At 40.9% G+C, this 24,136-nt stretch overlaps 1 protein-coding gene across 1 annotated transcript; it reads right to left on the reverse strand.

The window, feature by feature from the left end:
* Positions 1-356: 356 nt before the first annotated feature.
* mcm5 (minichromosome maintenance complex component 5) lies at positions 357-22,668 on the reverse strand. The gene is made up of 17 exons (XM_003220931.4): positions 22,515-22,668; positions 20,697-20,871; positions 20,030-20,156; positions 18,827-18,955; positions 17,931-18,103; positions 17,623-17,778; positions 14,671-14,837; positions 13,327-13,498; positions 11,138-11,249; positions 7,570-7,713; positions 6,346-6,411; positions 5,517-5,693; positions 5,068-5,180; positions 4,836-4,964; positions 3,734-3,876; positions 2,607-2,734; positions 357-768 (listed from the first exon to the last, which is right to left on the reverse strand). Exons 2-17 carry the CDS (start codon positions 20,858-20,860, stop codon positions 667-669), a joined length of 2,202 nt encoding a protein of 733 aa, XP_003220979.1. The 5' UTR covers positions 20,861-20,871; positions 22,515-22,668; the 3' UTR covers positions 357-666.
* Between the last annotated feature and the right edge of the window lie 1,468 nt (positions 22,669-24,136).

Below are 24,136 nucleotides of genomic sequence, written 5' to 3' on the forward strand. Positions count from 1 at the left end.
GCCTCTAGCATTGGATGACACACACAAATTAGCTCTAAAACTACTGGCTGATTACTTATTGATGCATCGCTGCTGTGTACAAGAGTCAAGTTGTGAAAATGTGCCTTGCAACATGCATCTCTCAAACGAGGGAGATTTGTTTCAGAAAATGCCTTGTGCCTGGACCACTATCAACATCTTCAATGCAGGTCACTTGAGATCACAACAAAATGGAAGCACAGCTACTCAACTAAGTGGCCGAAGACCATGACCAGAAAGAAACAAGTTGAAGATTATGTTTACATATGAGACCCTCTTCCATTCTTTCCCCCCAAGTCTTCAAACAGAACCATCCATCAATCCGTGACAAACTTACATAACTTAGTTAAGTTTTAATGCAGTTAAAAAGCTTTTAATATTCTAGCAAAAGATCAAGGCGACATTTTAATGGGGAAGCTGGAACAAACAACAACAAAATCTATTCTGATCTAAGATCCCTGTTGAACACTTTCCCAGGAAGAACTCCTTTAATTCAGGATGCAAGTGTCCCATATTCTTCACCCTCTGTTTGCTATAGAAATTATGCATGGCAAAGAAGGCAAGCAGCCCAAGAGAATTCCTGGAACTTCAGTGCCAATGGCAGGGAAAACCAATCTTCTTTAAGTTCACAGGAAAAAGATGGGCCGGTTACTTGATGCGGTATAGGACCCTGCGTTGCAAACGATGTTGTATCTCTCCCCGGCGCATCATGAGCTGCAGCACTCTGTAGATGGCGTGCTCAGGATATTTCTGGGAGGAAGACACACAAAAGCAGAATACATTTTGTGAAGCTTGTAATGTCAAAAAGCAACACTAGAACTTGGAAAGAAAATGTTAGGCTTGCCTCATGGACAATTTTTCACACATTGTGCTCCCCAATAATTTGTTTGTATATGATTCTGTTTGCTTACTGTATTGTATATGTATGTTTTGGTATGCAGTTTCCCCTTTACTCTATGTTTCTTGAGGTTGTGGGAGGGGCTGCAGATCACATGATCTGATCTGGGAGTTCTTGGAGCTCAGGCTCCATTAGAGCACAGGCTCCATGAGATACTGGGCTGTGGCGCAGGCTGGTTAGCAGCCAGCTGCAATAAATCACTCTGACCAAGTGGTCATGAGTTCGAGGCCAGCCCATGTCGGGGTGAGCACCCGACAATTAAAATAAAAAATAGCCCCTGCTCGTTGACCTAAGTAACCCGAAAGATAGTTGCATCTATCAAGTAGGAAATTTAGGTACCACTTATATGTGGGGAGGCTAATTTACGACACCATAAAAATCATCCAGCCGCTGTTGGAATGAGGAAGTTGCCATCGCAGTGGATGATGAAGCAGCTGCTCCTCCTGTGGCTGGAATCAAGCATACCCTCAGGAAACTGGAAGCTGGAGAAGGTTTAAATTGCCTTTGCATCTGTCTCTGTTCTATGTTTATATGGCATTGAATGTTTGCCTTATATGTGTACAATGTGATCCACCCCTGAGTCCCCTTCGGGGTGAGAAGGGCGGAATATAAATACCGTAAATAAATAAATAAATAAGAACAAACTCATGTTGCTGTTGACTATAAGAAAGATGCTGTGTTATCTGCATTGAGAAACCACTTCAAATCTATCTGTAACTGGATTGACAAGTTATGTATCTGTATGCCAAATACATGAAGGTTGTGAGTAAACCAAACATGTTACTTTTAATGAAGTCTGCTTTATTTTTGTCTCTTGAGAGCATGATATAGACACAAGATATTTTATGGGAGAGCAAATGTTTTTGGACACTGAAAAGAACACTTCTGAAGAACTGCTATATTTTGTGCATTGGCATAATCTCTGTTCTTAACAGATCAGAGACAACTAGGTTATCAGTCTAACAACTGAAAGCCAAATTGCCTTGCATAAGTATATGTGGATATATACTACTGAAGAGACAATTATACTCAAACGAGATTTTGGCTCTTCTCTAGAAGATTATACTTTTACAAATGTTATGATTTTCAAATGGTTGTGAATGCAATTTTCTCCAAAAGGTTATGGAGATTCCGTTTTTCCAAAAGGTTATGGTCTGTAAAAGATTATGCCTTTCCAAAAAGATTAGTTTCTGCTTGACTGAGCTTAGTTTCCAGGGTACAAAAGGGATACAATGCTGAGCTTTGATTTGGGGGGGGGGGGGGGGGAGAGCTATAGAGGACAGATACAGCTTATTTTCCCACTTTAATTCTGTGCTCCATTCTGGGCTTATAGTACAGCAAACCTCTGTTATCCAGCATGTGAATCATATTTGGCTCAGCCAGAACACAGAGAGCTTAGACCACTAGAAAATTGTTTTAAAAACAAGCAGCCCCTTTATCTCTCAATTAGCTATTAATATTGATGATAGGTGCATGAGCACACAGGTGTGTTGAACAAGAAGTTCAGGTCGACTCCTTCCATTGACAAGAATCTATGAGACCTATTATTCAGATCTGCACAATAGTAAGGGAACTTTCCAAGACGCTGAGCATATTAAAACCAGCATATTGCCCTGGTGAAAAGGACTCCATCAAGCACCACTGCCAGTCTTCCCATGCCATCTCCAGTCCCCTAATCCACTTAACTTACTTGCTTCACAAAATCCTGGATGATACTATGTTCCGATACTTGGGAGCCAATGGCAAAGCGACGCTTGAGCTGTTTTTCAATACGAGACAACATCTCCTGGTCCTCTTGAGTGGTGAACCCTTCCACTCCTAGGGAGGAGGGAAACATTTCAGACACACACAATTCTACATGGACATTTACTATGGACATCCCATGAATCCATGCAATTCACTGAGCATGGGCTGTGTTTACATCAATCTCCTCACTGGGGAACATCCACAATCAGAATAAATGTAATAGATGAACTGCTTCGACATAACTACGGGTTCTTTCAAAGTGAAAATATTAAATTTCATCCACTGTTGAACCCTCATGTCCTTTCAAACAGGAAAACAGAAGATATCAACAAGGGAATAAGCTCACACTCCTAATCTATATTTCTAGTGGATCCAGCCTTTTCAACCCCGACAAGAAAATGAGCAATTTGTATAGTATTTTATAGATGCCAAAAGCACAATGCACCTATATTATTTCTGTGCTTCTCCTTACAGCATCTTTGTATGGTGATGTCAAAAATGCCATGAAAGTGCTGATGTCCATGAGTGAGAAAAGGCTTTAGTTTTTCGTATGTTGTTGGATTGCAATTTCCATCAGCCCTAATCATGGGGCTGAGGAACACTGTGTAAAAGGCTACACTTTGATTTAAGTTAACAGCAGAGGCAGGAAAGGAGCATTTTCTGCATTGATTCTGCCAGATTACTAACTGGAGCTAGCTACAGGGTACATACCATGCCCCTTTTGAAGAAGCTCCACTGGTTTCAGACAAGTTTCTGGGCTCAATTCAAGGTGCAGGTTATTACTTATAAAGCCCTATACACTTTATTATCCTCCAGCAACCATCATTCTATATTAGAATATAATTGGCAGGGTTAGGAAGGGCAGCACAATACTATGCCAATTTTGCAAAGTCTCCAAGCTTCAAGTAACTGTTTTTTAGATTTTAAAAAATAACAAAATTGCTTACATTTTGAAAACACACCACCATTCCCTTCTGCTTCCATTCAGCATCATAGTAAGTGCCATGAAATCTCTGGGCAACAAATGCTGTGAGAGCTGAACTGCTTGTTTCCTTTAGGCCCCCAGCTCACCTGACAGGTTGCCTGACATGGCAGCATCCAGCGTTGAGACCTGGAAGAGGCGCAGAGCTTCCTCCACATCTGCTTCAGTTGCAAAAGGCTGGAGCTTCATCTTACTGATGGATTCAGCAATCCTCACAATGGCCTCCAGCTGTCTAAAAGACACAAATGAAGAGACTATTTATTTTTATTTTTAAAAAAAAGAAAATCAGCAGGAAGAAGAAAAAATAAATGAGTGTGCAGAGAAAAAAGAAGAAAAGGCACTAAGGAAACCGGAACCCCCTCCACAACGCAAAAAAAAAAAAAAACCCAACCCAAAGGTAAAGCATAAAGATGTTTGGAACAGAAATGCATACTAAGTATAAAAATGAGCACTGGTTATGTTCCAATAAAGATTTTAAATACCAGACTCTACATCTCCTTTTCTTCACACTGTACTTTTTGGAAGAGGTGAATAACAAGTCACTCTAAGACCACAATCAGCCAAGCCTTGCCTTATAAACCAGAGTGTGTGTTAGCTTGGAACAGGGTAGGAATTGTGCAGTCCTCAAGAGGTTCCAAAAGGCACAGTCAATAGTAAGGAAAGCTGAGGGCTGCAGTTCAACAGCACACAGGCCCCATCTACACTGCCATATAATGCAATTGAACTGCATTATATGGCAGCGTATTCATTTAACACACAATTCCTATTTCTGCTGTATAGATTTTTTATTGTGATTCAAAGAACCAACAGAACATTTCACCCTAAAAGAAATACCCTGCTCTTATCTCATGTAACATATCCCTTCAAACACCAAGAAGTAAAAAAAAAAGCTCCCATAAAAGCACCAAGAAACCCAATCCAGAGGGTAGGATCTCTTTCAACACAGACATGAACTGCTTCAAGTTGACTCCTGCTTCAAATATGTCAAAGTGAGGACCCTCAGCTCTATGGCAGACCACTCATTTACTTTATTACACCCACTATCATATCTAATGTATTAAATGCAAAAAATATTCCCCTCCCCAATACCATCCAAAACATCAAAGACTCACTCAAGGGAGCTGAACATAACACTGAAGATGTCTTCCATGTGCTTTTGCCATAATTCAGAGAGATGTGCTGTCACCTTACCTGACAGTAATGGGAATGCTGGATCGATGCTCGCTTTCCTTCTCGTGTTGTCGGGCGCCACTGCGCATGAGGATGTAGCGGTTCTTCAGCTTCTCTGCAGCTTCTGCAGAGAGACGAGGGCCACACTTCCTGTTGGAGGAATTGCATCACTTAGTCAATGAGATGGGAGATATAACCCCTTGCTTAAAAGTTCCTGTCAAAGAACTTCACTGCAATTCTCCAACTGACTTACGTGCGGCAATAGGCAATCATCTTCTTCAGTTTGTTGAGCTCAATCTCACCCTCAACAGCCTGGGTCTGTGTCAGGGCACTCACATGCAAGGACATCACATGCTTGGCCAGGGTCTATGGATAAAGCACAGAACCAGAGGGTTTAAATGAAGAAACACGCTAAACCTGTTTTGACCTTGCAAGAGATCCCTGCTTGTCCTTAAATTAGTCACCAGTTGTAGTGTGATGGTATAAGTACAGGGTTGGAGTCCCCACTCAGTCACGGAACCCACTGGGCAACCATGGGCAAGCTAGGCACTCTTGAGTCCTGGAAACCCTATATGTTTAGGGTCCGTATAATTCGGAATTAACTTGAAGTCACACAACATCAAAATATTGGAAGAACTGTTTGCTTTTATTTTCATAGTATAGGCACCTTAACTCCCTGCACTGCTTGAACCAGACACCTACCATGTCTCTTTCCTCATTGTGTTCATCCTTGACAATGAAGATCATGTCAAATCTGGACAAAATGGTGGGCATGAAGTCTATGTTCTCCTCGCCTTTAGTATCATCCCAGCGCCCAAAGACAGAGTTGGCAGCCGCCAACACAGAACAGCGTGAATTCAGAGTGGTTGTGATGCCAGCCTGCATAAAGGTGAAAAGAAACTTCATGTCAGTAGGGGTTGACAGCATTACAATAGACACAAAAAAACAAGTCCATATACAAGTCCTTCTCTGAATAGTAAATGTTGAACAGAGCTTGAAGTTTCAGTAATATTATGCTTTAGATGAGCTGAGAAATCTGCCATCTGCCTCTGAAGAGAAATGAAGCTTGCTTCAACAGATTTTAATAAAATATTTATGTATCATTCATTATTTGGAGCTTTATTGTTCATAGCATCACCATAAGCCAAAGCCAGCTTGACTGTGATTATCAACAAACACCAATCATTTGTTAATAGTTTTATCTTGCTTCTCCTCCAATGAGTTCAAGCATGTGTGTCTCCTCCTGCCTCTTTACCCTCATCGTATGTCAAACAAAGGGTGCATCTACACTGTAGAATTAATGAAGCTTGACTCAACTTTAATCATAATGGCTCAATGCTATGGAGTTATAGGAGTTGTAGTTTTACATGGTTTTTAGCCTTCTCTTCCAAATAGTGTTGTTGCCTCACCTAATCACAAAACCCAGAATTCCACAGCATTGAGCTAAATTGTATTCCTTCTGCCCATATGTTACACTTTGTCCACCAATGCTATAGATATTTAAAGCAAAGTGTGTCACAGCATCACTCACCTTAGCAATAGAGATGGTCTGCTGTTCCATTGCTTCATGGATAGCCACCCTGTCATCCTCACGCATCTTTTAAAAGGGGAGGGAATAAAATAGAAGGCAAACAATTAGAGCCAGATGTAACATGCAAAAATATGAATGGTAGAAGACTATAGCATATCTCAACCACCACTGTTGCTTACTTTATCAAAGCTAGGCAAATGATGCTAAGCTCCCTAGGCTACTGGCAATCCAAGAATGGTAGCAAGACAAGATCCAAGTAAAGACCGATTCACTGAAATCTTTAGAAGCAAAATATTTATGCACATGGTTTTGGCCTCTTAAATCTCCATTTAATTTATAAACTTGCTTTATATGTTTTTAGTCTATTTATGTTTTTGTAAATAGTTGATACAGATTTTACTCACGTGCTGCCCTTAATGATAAAGGACTGGCAACACATTTTAATAATAAACAAATAATGTTAACTTCACCTCTGAGTGAGGAAGAGACACATAAAATTGTATGTTCTGGGAACTTCAGTTTATTTACTCAACAGTTCAGTTTGCTTGCATTTATTTACTAATTTAGTTTCCAATTATTAACATTAAAACATCTTACATTAAAAAGTATCATAACAAACAAGAAACACAGAACCAGAAAAGATAATACTCATTAGAATAGTGGGGATAAAAAATCCACTTTGAATTACAAGCTACTACAGTATTTTTATTTTTCCTGCTGATAGTAGCTTCAAATAGAGCTAAATATTTATATTAATAGATTCCCTCTCCCTTCTCTTGTAGTGTCAAAATCTAGAAAGAGGTCCATCATTGCAGTAGGACCCTCATTTTCACAGGTGTTGGGGTGTAGGATACCCACAAAAGTGGGAAACCACAAACAAAAAATGTTGTTTTTTAAAAAAATCTGGCAGAACACCTCTTCAGGAATCTCTAGGTCCTCCAATGCAACTCTATGGCTAACTTCCACCAGAAACCAATTACAGAGTTACACCAGAAGACATACTAATGACCTAAGAAGTGTTCTCTAGATCCTCCAATATGATTATATGGTCAATTTCCAGCAGATGTTTATCATAGAGTCATGTTGGAGAATTTAGGAGATTCCCTGAGAAAACCTATCAATCAAATTCAAAAATGTTAAACCTGCAAATGGGAAGGGTCAACTGTACTGAAGTTCTTTAGCAATATAACATCCCAGGCTTTTGCTGCTGTATCCCATATATACCTTGTCAAACTCATCTATGCAAACCACTCCTCCATCGGCCAGAACCATGGCTCCTCCTTCCATGAAGAAGCTTCGTGAAGTTGGGTCCCGGATGACAGAAGCAGTCAAACCAGCTGCGCTGCTACCTTTCCCAGAGGTGTACACCTGTGATTGGAAAATAAGGGAAAATACAACATGTCAACCAAGCTTGGAAGATTTTTTTTTGAGACAACAGCTCCCAGAATGTTCTGTGCTGCAGTCTACAAAAATACGTTTTCTCCAAGCTCTGCATATCAGATCATACAGGTCATGTTCCAAAGACAAGGCAAACATAGAGCTCTGGGAGACCAGAGGAATACATACACATTGTTTCACAAACGTCTGCATTATGTAGTTATAGCAGTGACATAATATTGGTTGTCAAAATGCCATCCTGTGATTTGTATTTAGTGAGGTACTCATAATTCTCAGTAGAGAACAACAGAGCTTTCTAGCATATAATTCAAAATAGCTTAACAATCTACGAATCCCAGGATTCTGCAGGATGGAACCACAATGGTTAAAGGGCTATAAAACAGGTATAAGTGTATAGTGCAGATGTACCCTTTGTTTAAGCAAGCAAGCTAACTTACAAAGTTAGAGAGAAGTAGCAGAAATGGTGGCAAAGAATGACGAGCTATAGCATGTTCATCTTAAAATCAGAACAGTTTAAATCATAAATAGAGGACAGAAAGAAAATGGGAGTAAGACAGGCACAGTAAACAATATTTTCAGATATTGGGTGCTGGAACACAACTGTCAGATTACTTTTATGAAAATGATTCAGCAAACCAGGTCATGACTCAACAAGTTTGATAATTTACAAAGGCTTTCCAGGACAGGACATACTGAGCCATTTCAAAGATTTTACACAGTATTAACCCACATTGAAGCAAATCAAACAGGTGAATTCCACACTTGCAAAGCGTCCACTTTAGGGAGGCAGCCTAAGTATCTAAAGGACACATTAAATTCCAAAGCAGTAATATGCAATAATGTGCCAAATATGGTATGCAGGGGGTGAGCAATCTTTGCACCCATCAAATACGAAAGGAATCTTTTAATTAAAAGTCCACTCCTTCGTTCCATATTTCAGATCCATTCTTGCTGCATCACAGAAGTGGAGTGCAAGATGTTGGTTGATGGATTTGTTTCCAACATAGAAGGTTTTTCATCATAAGTCTAATATGTGATAGCAACAATAACCATAGACTGGAAATGATGCAACCTTTGGACTGCATGCAGTGGACTGTAGCTTCTGGTGTTCCTCCAGCATTTGCCGTTTTTTCCAGCCTAAAAAGGAGTAATTCATGCTTCCAAGAATTTCCAGGTATGTAATTAGCCATTCAAAGGTTGTTTTAGCATTTTCCATAGGCTTCTTTTATGCTTGTAGTAGCATTTAATAATTTTTAAAAGGGGTGCTGTGATAAGGCTTGGGGAGGGACAGGGAAGATGAGAAAATGAGGTGGTAATGACCTCTGGACCCTTGTTGGTGGCCCACTCCTGACATTCCCTATTCGACTGCAACAGGAATGCTACTATCTGAGTGAAAATTGCTGCACGTGTCATTGAGTCAGATGGGAAAAGGTTTCCTGATATACTTCCACAATGGTGTTGATTGCAAGGTACAGGCAACTTCTACTGTGATAAAAGTGCCAAGGACACTGTGCCAAATTGCTGGAAGGATATGATGAGGAGTTATTACTGTGGCACAAAGACTCCTTTGACCACTCCACATGTACAAATTGCATTCTGCTTCCACATGGCATGGTCGTAATAGCACAGTGTCAGGACCCAGGCTGCAGAGCACCAATAACCATGCGCAGAGACCAGAATCTATCTAATATCTTTATTAAGGAAATATATAAAGTCAATAAAAACAAGTGAAGAGTATAGTTCAGAAGCAGACCTTTCAGATGAGGTCAAATATAGTCCAGGAAAATAATGTCCAATATAAGATATTAGAGTTCAAAGTTATAATCCACTTGACCGAAACACACACTTTGCCAAGCAAAGTGTGGGGAAATGACAGGGTCTCTAAGGTCCAAGGTAGCTTGACAACAAGGCTGGAAAATAGGCTTGAATCTTGGCTAGATCAAACTTGAAACAAGGCAAACATGAAACAAGAACTGAGTCCATAGAAGTCCGTGAAACAAGGCAAGGCTGGAATCTTGATCTGTGAAACAAGGCTAGGTTGAAAACTTGATCCGTGAAACAGGGAACTGGGGTACGAAGTCTACACACGATCTCTCTCCTCAAGCTGAACAAATTGACTCCGCAAGGTTCCCCTTGCGGCAAAACCCCTATATAGAGTCTTGTTTTCCCGCCAATAGAACACTTTCCCTGGAGAACAAGAAGTGAAACCCAAACTGTGTCCAGATGCATGACTCCTTAGAATTTCCCAAGGGAAGCAGACCTAATCAGCTAATTGTCTGGCAGCAATTCTGAGGCTCCGGCGATTAGCCTCCCTCGCCCCTCTATCTCTATTATAATTGTCCTTTCGGGAAAACGGGGGAGAATTCTGCCCAAGGCTTGTTTGGTTAACTTCCTGAGGACAAACATCCTCCAGGTGGCGAGGCTCCGATTCAAGCTGAACTGGTGGAAATCCCAAATTTTCCTCCTCATCTGCCACAATAGCACTAGGAACGGGACTACAAGGCCCATGAGACATCACACACAGGCAGTGAGGTAAATGTCTGAGTAAGAAATGACTCCTAGGGAATACAGACAGAAGCTTCTTGTTTTTCTCCTTACTGGTTGCAAATGTGTGTGTGTGTGTGCATGTGTATATAACACGTGGACTAACACTTGACTTGCAAGCTGAACTTGGTTAAGTTCTTAAGGGAGCCTACTATGTCCTTCTTGACATCCAATCAATCCTGGCTCTGTGCTTTCTCCTGCTCAAAGAAACCAATATAGATTTAACAATTGGTATGCAGCTAACACTGTTGCTGTTTTCTAGGCTCAGTTCTGATAAGAACTTGGAATAATTCATTTTGCAACACCCAGATTTCACCAAACAGCATGACTGGGAGATTCTGGGAGCACAGTCCAAGACAAGAATTTTACTAAGCTCTAGTTCTGATGAAATTTGGTTGGAAAATTATGGAGATCCAGATGCTAATCCTTGTTCAATTGAACTGTAACCATCTTCCAGTCTGACCTATCTTATAAGGATACGAAAGATAAGGAAACCACGTAAGATGCCCCTGTGGTCCTTAAGAGGACCAGAAGAACCAAAATGCAATAATTAAAGAAAGTGCAAGAAACCTTTTTTCTTGAAGAGAAAGTGAAAAATGGAAATGAGATATAATCAAAAATTCTACTATGAGAAGTCCGCATTATTAACAGTAGATGCAGCTAACATTCAAATCAGAAAGAGAATATCACATTTTAAGTCACAGGTGATTATCACTGTTGACATGCAGTTTTATTTTGATGCATCTAAAGATTATTTTCCTATTGATTTAAATGTATGGTATATGACAAGCAGTGTTCCTCCAAAGCAATACACTGGTTGATATGAAAATTCACAAAACTCCCCACTTACCCCAATAGGCGAGCATCGCTCTACAAACTTTAGTAGCTGGGACTTGGCTGTTCCAGGATCACCCAACATGAGCAGGTTAATATCCCCTCTGCGGGTCAAGCCATCAGGAAGCCTGTTGAGAGAGCCCAAGACAGAAGACTATAAACTAATGGTTTACAAAGATAAACTCCCAGACCCCAAAACTATCACTACAAACATTTGGGGTTGCATAGCAGAGCTTTGATGCCAAGAATCCCATTCTCCCAAACCTTAGCATTTCATATGTATAGAAAACATATTTACTGTGGTCTTTGCAAACAAACTTGCCCAGTGTTTTCTGGGCAAGTTTGTTTGCAAAGACCACAGTAAAATTTTGCACAAACAAGAGCAGAAATATAGCATATTTTATCACAGAATGCTTTCTGCTAACCATTTTAACCGTTTAAAACAGAGATAGAAACATGAAACATGCAAGCAGCTACCCAACTGTGGGATCACGGGCAGAGCCGACCCTAGGTATTTTTCAAGTGTAGGCGAATAGAATTCCCCCCCCCCCCCGCCAAACCAATCACTGAAAAATAAAAGCGTTGGATTAAGGAAAAGCCTATTAAACATCAAATTAAGCACCAAAACATCATGTTTTACAACAAATCAACAGAAAAAGCAGCCCAATACATGGTAATGTTATGTAGGAATTACTATATTTGCAAATTTAGCAACAAACATTAAACAGGGATATAGGGCAGTGTGGACTTAGATAACCCGATAGCCCCCAGTATTAAAAAAAAACCTCTAAAATCAGGACAATAAATGAACAACACTCTGAAAACAGGAGAAATCCAGACAGTAAACAATCAGGGACAGCTAATACCTCCCAAAAAAGATTCTCCCAGGCAAGAAGAAGCCAGGCCTTGAAACCATAGGGCCATTAAATGCTAATCAAGGTGATTAATTAGAGTTCTTTCTCCCACCCTGGACCTTCTACAGATATATAAACCCCACTTACCTCACAGTCTCTGAAGACCCCAAAGGCAGGCCCAGCACGGGCACCAGGAGGCTCAGTGTGGGCACTGGGAGGCCCAACGTGGGCACCGGGAGCCCCGAACACCTTCCTGGCGAGGCCTTCCTGATGAGGCCTCACCGGGAAGGCATTTGGTGGTTTGGGGAGCAGAGAAGCACCACTTCTCTGTTCCCCAAAGCCCCGAACTCCTTACTGGTGAGGACGAAGGTGTTCGCCGCTTCTCTGCTCCCCAAACCGCTGAACGCCAGGAAGGTGTTCGGCGGCTTCTCTGCTCTGCAAAGTCCCAAACACTTTCCTGGCGCTGCTTCTCTGCTCCCCAAAGTGGCAACCTCGGCTCCTTCCTTGCAGAGGGAGGCGCGGCAGCGGAGGCAGGCCGCAGGAGACAGGAGTTGCCTCGATGGTGCCCCCAACAAGATGGCGCCACAGGCAACTGCCTAGTTGGCCTGGTGGTTGAACCGCCTCTGATCACGGGGAAGCAGGAATGAAGAGCCTGAGGTAGCTAGATTAGGAGACAGGCCGGATATAGCACCGGAGGCCAAGTTAATCTAAACTATTAAAGGATAGCATCATCCAAATCTTAACTACAGTTTACCCCTTTTACATTCTAATTGACACTTAGCATTCCATAGTGGATAGGTGATAATCACACAGCCCTCTAGATGTTTTTGGACTATAGCTCCTAGCATTCATCAGCACTGGCTAAGATACTGGGACTGGTAGTCAAGCAACATCTAAGAAGGTTATGAATCCCAACTCCACCATAGTTAGTGACTCTACACAGTACTCACTGGACTGTTTGGTATCTTTGATTGGTTTTTTAAATGGTGTTGTGCACTTCTGTAGTTCCCCCCATCTGTCAGGATTAAGCTCCCTGCAAGTGTCCTCTTGAATGGCCTTACTCAGCTTGAGAAGAACACATGCAAAGTTAGAAAATCAACTTCATTACTAGAAGACAGCATATGTCGAATTGACATCCTTCCAACTCAAAGGTCAGTATCATGCACTGCTCCAGAGGTTCCTGGTTTGGAGCTCTCAGATTGGACCTCCCAGAACTCCTCATCATTGTTTCTACCAGAATGGACTTTTGGGAGTTGTAGTGTTCAAAATATCTGGAAGAAGTCACATATCCCACTCATGTCCTAAGTATATCCTTTTGGTACACTTCTCTATTCATGGTCAGGGTGGATACCTTTTTCGAGAGCCTCCAAACAGCATACACGCAATAGCCTTCTTAATATCGGTACTGCCATAGATGGAGGGAGCAATGCTTTTGGCAATAGTCTCATAAATATTGGGCATGGAAGCAAGACGCCGAAATTCCTCTTCCTCCTGAGGAGTCACAGAGCCACTGATGCTACGTCCTGAAGAAGGTAAAAGAAGAAACATACAGCAATGTTAGATTGTAGGAATATTTGGGTGATTTATTACAATTATAGGTTGGGTATCCCTTATTCAAATTGCTTGGGGCCAGAATTATTCCTTATTCCATATTGGTGGGGTTGTTTTTTTGTTTTGTTTTTTTGGAATACCTGAATTTGCAAATACAAAATGAGGTAACTGGGACATGGAATTAAATGTAAAGCATAAATGTTTCCCTTTTTAAAATTTTGAAGATTGTATTTTTGGTGCATCCAGACTGCAAATGTGCCATTTCATTATCTTTTGTGTGCACATATTGTTCATTAGCTATTTCTGTTGTGTATGAGATGTGAGGCTGGAGAGAGACTGAGGATCCGTGAAATAGCAGGTTGAGAAAGCTAGAGACATTGGGTTGCAGGGCTCCTGCTCATTTATTTCTCAGTTTCCAGCCTTGTAACATAAGTAGTGAGGGAACAAGATGTGAGGCTGGAGAGAGACTGGGGATCTGAGAGATGAATGAGCAGGAATGCTGTTGTTGCAGCACTGAGGCAGAAGCAGGTGGCTGATCATAAAAAGAGATACATAAGAGACCAATGAGCAGAAGCATTGTGGCCTCCACCTCAAATCTTTTGAAACTTTTCAAATGTTGGATTTCCAAATAAAGGAAACTCAGTCTTTATTTCTATAATTGTAATATTTCTATCACACTTTTTCCTCAGTTAATTGACAGCAATATACATGGCTTTACTCCTCTATTTTATTCTCTACCTGGTAATTTGGTCCAGCACCATAACCGCCATATAGTACTTGCTATATTCTGATGACACATATACCCAGAAGAACTTCATCTATTATATTACATTATATAATGTCTTTGATGAGATTTACAGAAGTGAACAAGACATTTTCTCAGAACAGTTTGAGATACATGGCCTCTTAGTCACAGCTCCACAATTGCTATTCAAGTCAAGGAACAACATTTGGGAATGTTTAGCTCTCTAGATACTGTGAAATTGTAACACCCATGAGGCCTAGCAACCCAATGGTGAAGGATGATGAAAACTGCAGACGAACCACATCTGGAGGGCCATCCATTCTCCAACCACAGGTGATCAATATATTAAGATTACAAAAAAGACAGTAATTAGGGGGAAATGTCAATGAAGAGCTTTACCTGAGCCTTCTGTGTCTACTTGGATTCCTACCACACGGATGTAAGAGCTTCGGATACCAACTCCAACATTGTCTCGTCCCTTGTTCTTAGTGACACCTGCCTTCTTGATGGAGTAGATGCCCATGATAGTAACTCTGTTCCCAGGGACAACCTTGTCACATAAATACCTGGGAAACATTTAACATAGTCAGGGTCATTTCAGAGGTTGGGGGAACAAAAAAAAAAATGACTTAAACTGGATGACATAAGATTACAACATGCACCAGCCTTGAACAGTAAGACTGCAATAGGAGGCACAAATTAAATATTTCAGTTATGTCAATTAGTTTCTATCCTGCCTTTCCAGGAGCAGGATTTCAGATAGAGATGTCCTTTCCATCACATGCAACTTGGACCACAATGACACTTAGAAAGGAAAAAGAAAGGCTTCCAAGAGTAGGTTCTGTATGTTGCAAGCATCAACACTCTCCCCGCAAAATAAAAAAGATTCAACCCATCCTTAAAACTCAAAAAATGGATGTCATTTCTCTTCTGAATTTTATGGGTGGATTGTTCTGTATTTCTAGGCAGGGTACCACGGACAAAAATTAGGCTCCCAAATTTCATACCACTGTTTTAATCACATTAGCTAGGGACTGATCTTGGAAACTTCTACATGGAAAACTCATGCTTTGTTCCAAGAAATATTGGACCCTGACACACTATAGCTATAGCACTATTACTCCACTGTAAATGTCAGGTCTGCATAACATGGAATCCTGGGATTTGTAGTTTAGTGGTGCACTAGAGCTTTCTGGCGAATTCCAAGATTCCACAGGATGTTGCCATCAGTTAAAGGCCAATCACTGTGTTATAAAGTACACTAGCTGTGCCCGGCCACGCGTTGCTGTGGCGAAGTATGGTGGTATGGGAAATAAAGTATTGAGGAATTGGTGGTAGTTAAGGTAAAGGGTAAAGGTTTTCCCCAGACATTAAGTCCAGTCGTGTCTGACTCTGGGGGTTGGTGCTCATCTCCATTTCTAAGCCGAAGAGCCGGCGTTGTCCGTAGACTCCTCCAAGGTCATGTGGGATGACTACATGGAGCGGCGTTACCTTCCCGCCGGAGCAGTACCTATTGATGCACTCACATTTGCATGTTTTTGAACTTCTGGGTTGGCAGAAGCTGGGGCTAACAGTGGGGGCTCTCTCCACTCCCCCAATTCAAACCTGTGGCCTTTCAGTCCAGAAGTTCAGCAGCTCAGCGCTTTAACACGCTGCGCCATCAGGGGATATTATTTCCTAAAGGTTGTGAATATACAATATTTCTGATTGTTTTTTTTTGTTTGTTGGAGGCAAGTATGAATGCTGCAATTAGGAAAAATGATTAGGATGTAATGGCCTTGCAGCTTTAAAGCCTGGCTGTTTCCTCCCTGAGTGAATTTTTTGTTGGGAGGTGTTAGCTGGCCCTGATTGTTTCCTGTCTGGAATTCCCTTGTTTTCAGAGTGGTGTTGTTTGCGATATTTTATGTGCTTCTACTGTCTGTGGCCCTGAGAAAACAGGATTTGCCAGACTTTGATGATGGGAATACTTTGTTGGGAGGTGTTAGCTGGCCCCGATTGTTTCCTGTGTGAAATTCCCCTGTTTATTTACTGTCCTGGTTTTAGAGATTATATTGTTCTGCATTATTCTATCCCAGTAATTATTTCATATTAAAGAAGAATCTCACTTATCCAACATTCGCTTATACAATGTTCTGGATTATCCAACGCAGTCTGCCTTTTCATAATCAATGTTTTTGTAGTCAGTGTTTTAAATTCATTGTGATATTTTAGTGGTAAATTTGTAAATACAGTACAGTAGAGTCTCACTTATCCAACATAAACGGGCCGGCAGAACGTTGGATAAGCGAATATGTTGGATAATGAGGAATTAAGGATAACCCTATTAAACATCAAATTAAGTTATGATTTTACAAATTAAGCACCAAAACATCATGTTAGACAACAAATTTGTCAGAAAAAGTAGTTCAGTACACAGTAATTAGTACACATAGTAATTACTGTATTTATGTATTTATGAATTTAGCACCAAAATATCACGATATATTGAAAGCATTGACTACAAAAATGCGTTGGATAATCCAGAACGTTGGATAAGCGAGTGTTGGATAAGTGAGACTCTACTGTAAATACTACATAGCATTACTGCGCATGGAACTACTTTTTCTGTCAAATTTGTTGTATAATATGATGTTTTGGTGCTTAATTTGTATAACGATTACCTAATTTGATGTTTAATTGGCTTTTCCTGAATCCTTTCTTATTATCCAACATATTCACTTATCCTGCCGGCCTGTTTACGTTGGATAAGTGAGACTCTATTGTATATTGATAATCTTAAATTATCTGCTTAGAACTGGATTATATGAGGCCCCTTCTTCACAGCTGTATAAAATGCACACTGAAGTGGATTATATGGCAGTGTGGAGTCAAGATAATCCAGTGCAAAGCAGATAATATAAGATTATAAATGGGTTATATAGCTGTGTTGAAGGGCCTTGAGTCTACACTGCCATATAATCCAGTGCAAATTAGATAATCTGTGGAAGAAGCCTAAGTGAGGCCTAAATCTGCCTGTCCCCTAACTGAAACCTGGCTGTCCCTTGGTTGCTAGGCAACCAAGTGGGCAGAGATTAGCCCTCTAAACTGGCAGCAATTGGATAAAAAAAATTATTGCTCTCCCTCTAATTAGGACTTTATTTTTCTTTTCTTTTTGTTGTATCAACCTTGAGGCGTGGATGATGGGTTGTGTTGTCAAATTTTGAGGTTGGGGGGCCTGTACTTTTGTTGTTTTGTGAATTGCCGTGATGCCATCACTCTTTTATATATAGATAGTAAGAAAGGCCCCACCATTCCTACCCTCTTAATTCAGTTTTCCATCAGGTGATTGCAGAACAATTGGCAAGAAATTACCTATCACAATATAGCTGCATGTGCCGGGGCATCTCCCCATGAGGAACAGCATCAGGTGACTCTTGGAGTTTCAGTGTCTGGAAATCCACACACTTGCACTTGTCTGGAACAATAAAGTATGGGTCCAAAGGACATTTTGCAAGAACATTCTGTTCCCTAAAATGAAGTGAGAAAAAGAGTATATAAATGTTCCAGGCTAACTTCAAAAAGTGCTTAACTTACATATTTTATGCAGTTTTACACAGATGGAATGAATCAGCAACAGAGCAATTGCAATTGGGGAAAGAACTGTGAGCCTCTTCTCTTACGTGGTGCACTTCCGAGGGAGGGCATATCCTTCCAGACCAGGACGCAAGGCAATGTTGGGGATGACATTTCTGCACGTGCGGCACTGGATGGTGATCCTGGTTGCTTTGGCTCTTACAGCAGTTGCAGCAATGATGATTCCTGGAATCTTTACCAGGTGCGACATCTGCTCAGACTGCAAAACAAACAGGAGGAAACCACAGTTAGGGCAGAGCCATAAAAGAAGATGGTGTGCACTGAAACACAAAACATTCAAAGCCAAATGCAAGATTCACAAATTCCCATTTCTCTGCGTCAATACTGATCAAAATCTATTCTGGAAGCACAAGGTTCCAGTTCATAAAGGAAATCAAAATGAAGACTTCTTAGGATAGATTTTCATGCCCAGTACTATCCTATGAATTTATTAGGTCCTGCTACAACTCTATGGTACAGTCCAGGCAAATGATACCATATAATTTCCTGGAGGACCTAGGAAATCCTTGAGACCATTTGCCATCGAGACAAGGGAGAGTGAAATCAGAGATATATATTACATGATTACGGGGGTCTTACTGTAGACCAGTGCTTCTTACATTTTTCTACTTGTGACCCCTTTTGGCCTGAGAAATTTTTACATAACTCCAGGTATTTTGATATATAAAATAGGTAGAAAAATCAAACATTTACTGATAATAAATCAGCATTTGCAAGGTTTGCTAAACAGACTGATAGTCCTTTTTTTGAAGTACATATGAAACATCTTCTGCAGAGTCCACTGTAAGCACTACACAACAAATTCATATTTATGTCTAAAGCTTTTATTGTTGCCAAATTTTTCAGGACCCCAACACTGAGCTAAAGGGACCCCATTTGGAGCTAGGATCCACAGTTCCTCCCAAAGCAGACCCAAGCTCACCTTGAGGCTGCGGATATTGGATGGATTGGCATCAGATCTCAGCATAACCTGAATCTCTTGGAGATCCTCTTCTCCCACTGGACGAGGACGTGTTACTTCATCCGCTACCTCCTTTGCTGCTTCTTCTAGCTAGAAAAAGAATGACAGAAGTTTGGACACTGGAGGACAATGACTATTATTTCATCTAATAACAAACTTAGTTGGCTTTAAACTCTTAGGAGTTTAAAGTTGTGTTTCTCAAACTGTGCTCCTCCGAGTGTTTTGGACTTCAGTTCCTAGAAATCCCAACCACTTTACCAGCTGTTAGGAATTGTGTGAGCTGACATCAAAAAACATCTGGAGGAGCATAATTTGAGAAACTCTGATTCAGAGGCATGTTCAAGTCAACCCTGAAGTATGTGGAAACATTATAACCTTTTACTTTCCACACGTGTGAGCTATGTTAATCTATCATTGGGCAAACACAGCAGCAGCCAGGCTAGTGCGGAAGCGCTCAACATTTTGTTCTCCAGATGTTCAGAACCAAAATTCCCAGAAATCTTTGTTAATAAGATCAACTGGCAGACATTCTGGGAGCTGAAGTCTAAAACATCTGGAGGGAAAACACTAAGAACTACTGGTGTACTGGCAGGTTAAAAAATCTAACTTGTTAATCTCTGAAATTGCCACTAGGTTATTAATGTTTGTTAAAAACTAAACTGAACACATCTCACCCTATCTCTCAGAGATTCAATAGTTAAAGGTGATTAATGGTAGTTTAAAAGAAACTGGGGTTGGGAGAACAAAAAGGGAGATTTTGAAAGAGGATATAGGACACCAGATTGCAAACTCTACATGCAAACACTGATATTCAAGCAGATCTAACTGCAGCTCTGGCTAGTGGGCAATATTCTTTCCCTGGGACTCTCCTGGAGCCAGAAGAACTATCAAACATGTTCTCCAAATAAAAGGAAAACAAAACCAGAAGAGGCAGCAATCTACTCCTGGAATTGAAAAATGGTTGTTAAGCAATACATCGGACACTGTAGCTTCATATATCAATTGCTCTTCATGAAGGTTTACATAGGAAGGGATTCAGTCTAAGGAATGTGGAAGATCAAGGGCCATTAAAGCAGCACTGGGTTCTGAATGTGTCATGTGAACTGCACTTTGACCACAAAGTCTCTCTTTCAGGCAGCGTTTCTCATCCCATCCCACACATACCAACTGGAGGTGTTCTGCAGGCTGCTTGTACAGATAGTCTGCTAGGTCTTCATCAAAGCTTGCCAAGTCTTCCATCTCCACTTCAATCCAGTACTGGCCCAGATTGTAATGCCGTTTAAGTTCATCTCTAAGACAGAGTGAGAACAGCAGGGCTAGTGAGGGCGTATGAGACTGAAAACAAGCCACTCATGGCCAATAACCCACTTGTTAGAGCATTTTTACCAAGCAAGATAAATTACGCTAAGACAGCCACATTAAATCCCAACTACAAGTACATTTCATAATAATAATAATAATAATAATAATAATAATAATAATAATAATAAACTATATTTATATTCCGCCACCATCTCCCAAAAAGGACTCAGGACGGCTTACAGAGCACATAGTAGTGCAAACAGAATACACAAAATACAGTAAAATACATGTAACACATAACACTGTCAATTTACATAAAACCAATATATATAAAACAGCAGAAAACCCCTTCTAGTTTAGATAAAAAATACTCAATAAAATGCAGCAATAATTGTGAATTAAAATACAGCCATATTAGTGTCAGCCACATAAAGGGCAGGAATAGGTGATATATTTTGTTTTAATTATTTATAGGCAATCAGCTATGAAGTGTAGCAAAGAACATGATTTTATTTAGGAGGAAAGGCACCTGTATTTGAAATTGAAGCCAGTGCGGTCTGTTCCAACCCGATACTGTCTCAAGAACTCTTTGAAACGCTTCTGCAACTGGGACTTCCGGATATGGCCCTCATCTCCCCCTGTGTCACCAAAGCTATCACTGTAGAAAATGCCAGGATCGTCAAAGCCAGACATAGTGTCTCACTCTGCAGGGAAAAACAAAGATAAAGGATCTGAAAAGATGCAGAAATAGATATGACCATCATCCAGGACCTAATTTGGACCAAAGCTTAATTCTTGTGATGTTTAAAGTGTAGCTCAGCATGTAGAAAGCAAATGCTTCTCATAAAAAGCAAACTCTGCATAAATCATTTTTTCTTTTATTTTGGATGGCCTTTCCCCTTCCCTCCAGTTGAATGAAGTCTTGCCTTTCTTAGGGTGCATCTACACTGTAGAATTAATGCAGCGTGACACTACTTTAACTGCCATAGTTCAATGCCTTGGGATCCTAGACCTGTAGGATTCTCCCGTTTTCAGAGTGTTATTCTTTATTTACAGACCTGGCTTTAGAGTTTTAAAATATTTGTAGCCAAATTTTGTTCATTTTCATGGTTTCCTCCTTTGTGATGAAATTGTCCACATGCTTGTGAATTTCAATAGCTTCTCTGTGTAGTCTGACATGCTGGTTGTTAGAGTGTTGTTATTTGAGAACATTCCTGTGTTCTCAAATAATATACTGTGTCCAGGTTGGTTCATCAAGTGCTCTGCTATGGCTGACATCTCTGGTTGGAGAAGTCTGCAGTGCCTTTCATGTTCATTGAAATCCACAATATGTGGACAATATCAACAGAAAGGAGGAAACCATGAAAATGAACAAAATCTGGCTACCTGTATTAAAAATAACGCCAAAATCAGGACAGTAAATAAAGTACAACACTCTGAAAACAGGGGAATATCAGATATGAATCAATCAGGGCCAGCTAACACCTCCCAACAAAGGATTTTCCCAGAACAGGAATCAGCCAGGCTTTGATGCTGCAAGGCTTTTTGATGCTAATCAAGGTGATTAATTGCAACATTCACACTTGCATCCAACAGAGAAGAGTTCTTTCTCCACCCTGGACCTTCCACAGATATATAAACTCCACTTGCCGAGTTTCCAATATACCGCACAACCTGAGGATGCCTGGCATAGATGTGGGTGAAACGTCAGGAGAATGCTTCTGGAATATTACCATACAGCCTGGAAAACTCACAGCAACCCAGTTATTCCGGCCATGAAAGCCTTCGACAACATATTAAGCTGGCTTGCCTTTTTTAGGGTGCATCTACACTGTAAGATTAATGCGGTGTGACACTACTTTAACTGCCATAGTTCAATGCCTTGAAATCTTGGAGCAGCCGTTTCACGTTTTTAGCCTTCTCTACGAAAGAGTACTGGTGCCTCACTAAACTACATCTCCCAGGATTCCATAACATTGAGCCATGGTGGTTATGATGTCAAACTGCATTATTCTATTGCAGATGAATCCCAGGACAGTGTTTCCCAGACTGGATTTCCTGATGTTTTGGACTTCACCTCCCGTAAATCCTGTCTTTAATGTCCAAGCTGTCTGGGGATGATAGGAGTTAAAGTCCAAAACTGATGGCGCACCAAAGTTTGGTAATCACTGGATGGCCAGAAATATCAAGAATGGAAGCTCAGCTCACCAAGCCATCTTTAGGCCGACTTTATATCACTTGAGTAATTAGTTAGGTTCTAATTAGGAACTCCATTAGGACTCACAAAAGCAAGGAAAAAGTACTATTCTTAGCCTAACTCCCAGCAAAGTCCCGCTGCTGCACCAACCTTTTATCTTTCCTTTGGAATGTCTATTTTCCACTTAAGCCGATCTTCCTTCGGATCCGAGCAAACAGGAGAAGGAGAAGGAGAGAGATTTTCGCGGGAAAACACTTTTTCTCCGCCCTGTGACGGGAGCGCGCCAAACGCTCCCATTGGTTACAAAGAATTCGGCCATGCGCGATTGGCTTTGGTAAAATTTGCCTAACCCCGCCCTTTCGGTGCAAAGATTTCCATATCTTGAAGCCGATTGGAGGAGGAAGAAAAGAAGAGCCCGCCTTCGCCCGGCTTTTCCTGGAACCCTTTTTAGCGCCAGAAAGCCTCGCGCACAGAACGGAAAGAGGCTTAAGATGGCGGCTGTGGGCGGAAGTGGGAGGAGCTAAAGCAGGCACGGGCAAACTTGGGCCCTCCAGGTGATTTGGACTTCAACTCCCGCAATTCCTAACAGCCTATCGTTTCACCCACATCTAAGCATCCTCAGAGGTTGTTTCCAGTCTGGAAACCCTGTTTTCTGAGTGTTGCTTTTTATTTACTGTCCTGATTCTAGAGCCAGCTAACACCTCCCAACAAAGGATCCCCCAGGCAGGAAGCAGCAAGGTTGTTCAATGCTAACCAAGCCTGCCAATTGCAACATTCTCACTTGCCTCAGACAGACAAGAGTTCTTTCTCCCACCCTGAACATTCCCCAGATAGATAAACCCCACTTGCCTAGTTTCCAACAAACCTCACACCCTCTGAAGTTGCCTGTCATAGATGTGGGTAAAACATCAGGAGAGAATGCTTCTGGAACATACAATCTGGAAAACACACAGCATCCCAAATGTTTTGTCCATTGAAATAAAAGTGTTGTTTCTTATGTGGGCCAAGAAGGCCATAGGGCAGTCATTATTTTTGCATCTGTGCAGTTGATTCAGGTCCATCATATTATCAACTGTGAAAGGTTATATGCATGAAGAGCTTAGAACATTCAAAAGTACCGTGCAAATAACAGGTAACTGTAATCTTTCATGTAATGTTATCCTTGTGTCCACAGATGGAGCTATGTTTCCACTTTAAAGAAGTGCCTGCCTGGTTAACAAATGAGTTGACTCAAAAAACAAGTGGGAAGAAATGGGCAGGCTAGAATTGATATGAGATGTAGAACCACCTGAGATTTGTATGTGTAATACGTTGGGGTTCACAGTAGATCTTGAAGTTTAATACCATCCAGGAGACCATTTTTGCACTGAAATTACTTTACTGGCTGTTAGGAATTGTGGGAGTTGAAGACCAAAACACCTGGAGGACCAAAGTTTGCTCATGCCTGCTGTAGATGCTCCCTACATTTACAGGCTATACAGTTACTTAACTGTATACTTTATACAGTTACTTTATACCCAAGGCTATACAGTTACTTTATAATGATGCAAGAATTCAGTTGTGTGTTGCCTTCTTGCCTCTCTTTAAGAAAAGTTACCATAAATTGCTAGTTTTTAACTTGGGCAATTACTGAGTTTCAATATACATTTTTTTTTAATCTCAAAGAAGTATATTGCTTTATTACTTTGTGGCAGCATATAATAGCCACATTATTGCTGCTGCTGTTGAGAGAAGTGTTTCATAGAATCATAGAGTTGGAAGAGACCTCGTGG

Source organism: Anolis carolinensis, chromosome 5, assembly GCF_035594765.1.
Source record: "Anolis carolinensis isolate JA03-04 chromosome 5, rAnoCar3.1.pri, whole genome shotgun sequence".
Taxonomy (NCBI): Eukaryota; Metazoa; Chordata; class Lepidosauria; order Squamata; family Dactyloidae; genus Anolis; species Anolis carolinensis.

What these genes read in the sequence shown, in the direction of transcription:
- mcm5 (XM_003220931.4), bottom strand. Translation starts at nt 20,860, where the DNA reads ATGTCTGGCTTTGACGATCCTGGCATTTTCTACAGTGATAGCTTTGGT. An exon ending in CCAATATCCGCAGCCTCAAG is followed by an intron (nt 18,104 to 18,826) that starts GTGAGCTTGGGT and finishes TTTGTTTTGCAG; the next exon opens with TCTGAGCAGATGTCGCACCT. An exon ending in ATGATTGCCTATTGCCGCAC is followed by an intron (nt 4,965 to 5,067) that starts GTAAGTCAGTTG and finishes TTCCTCCAACAG; the next exon opens with GAAGTGTGGCCCTCGTCTCT.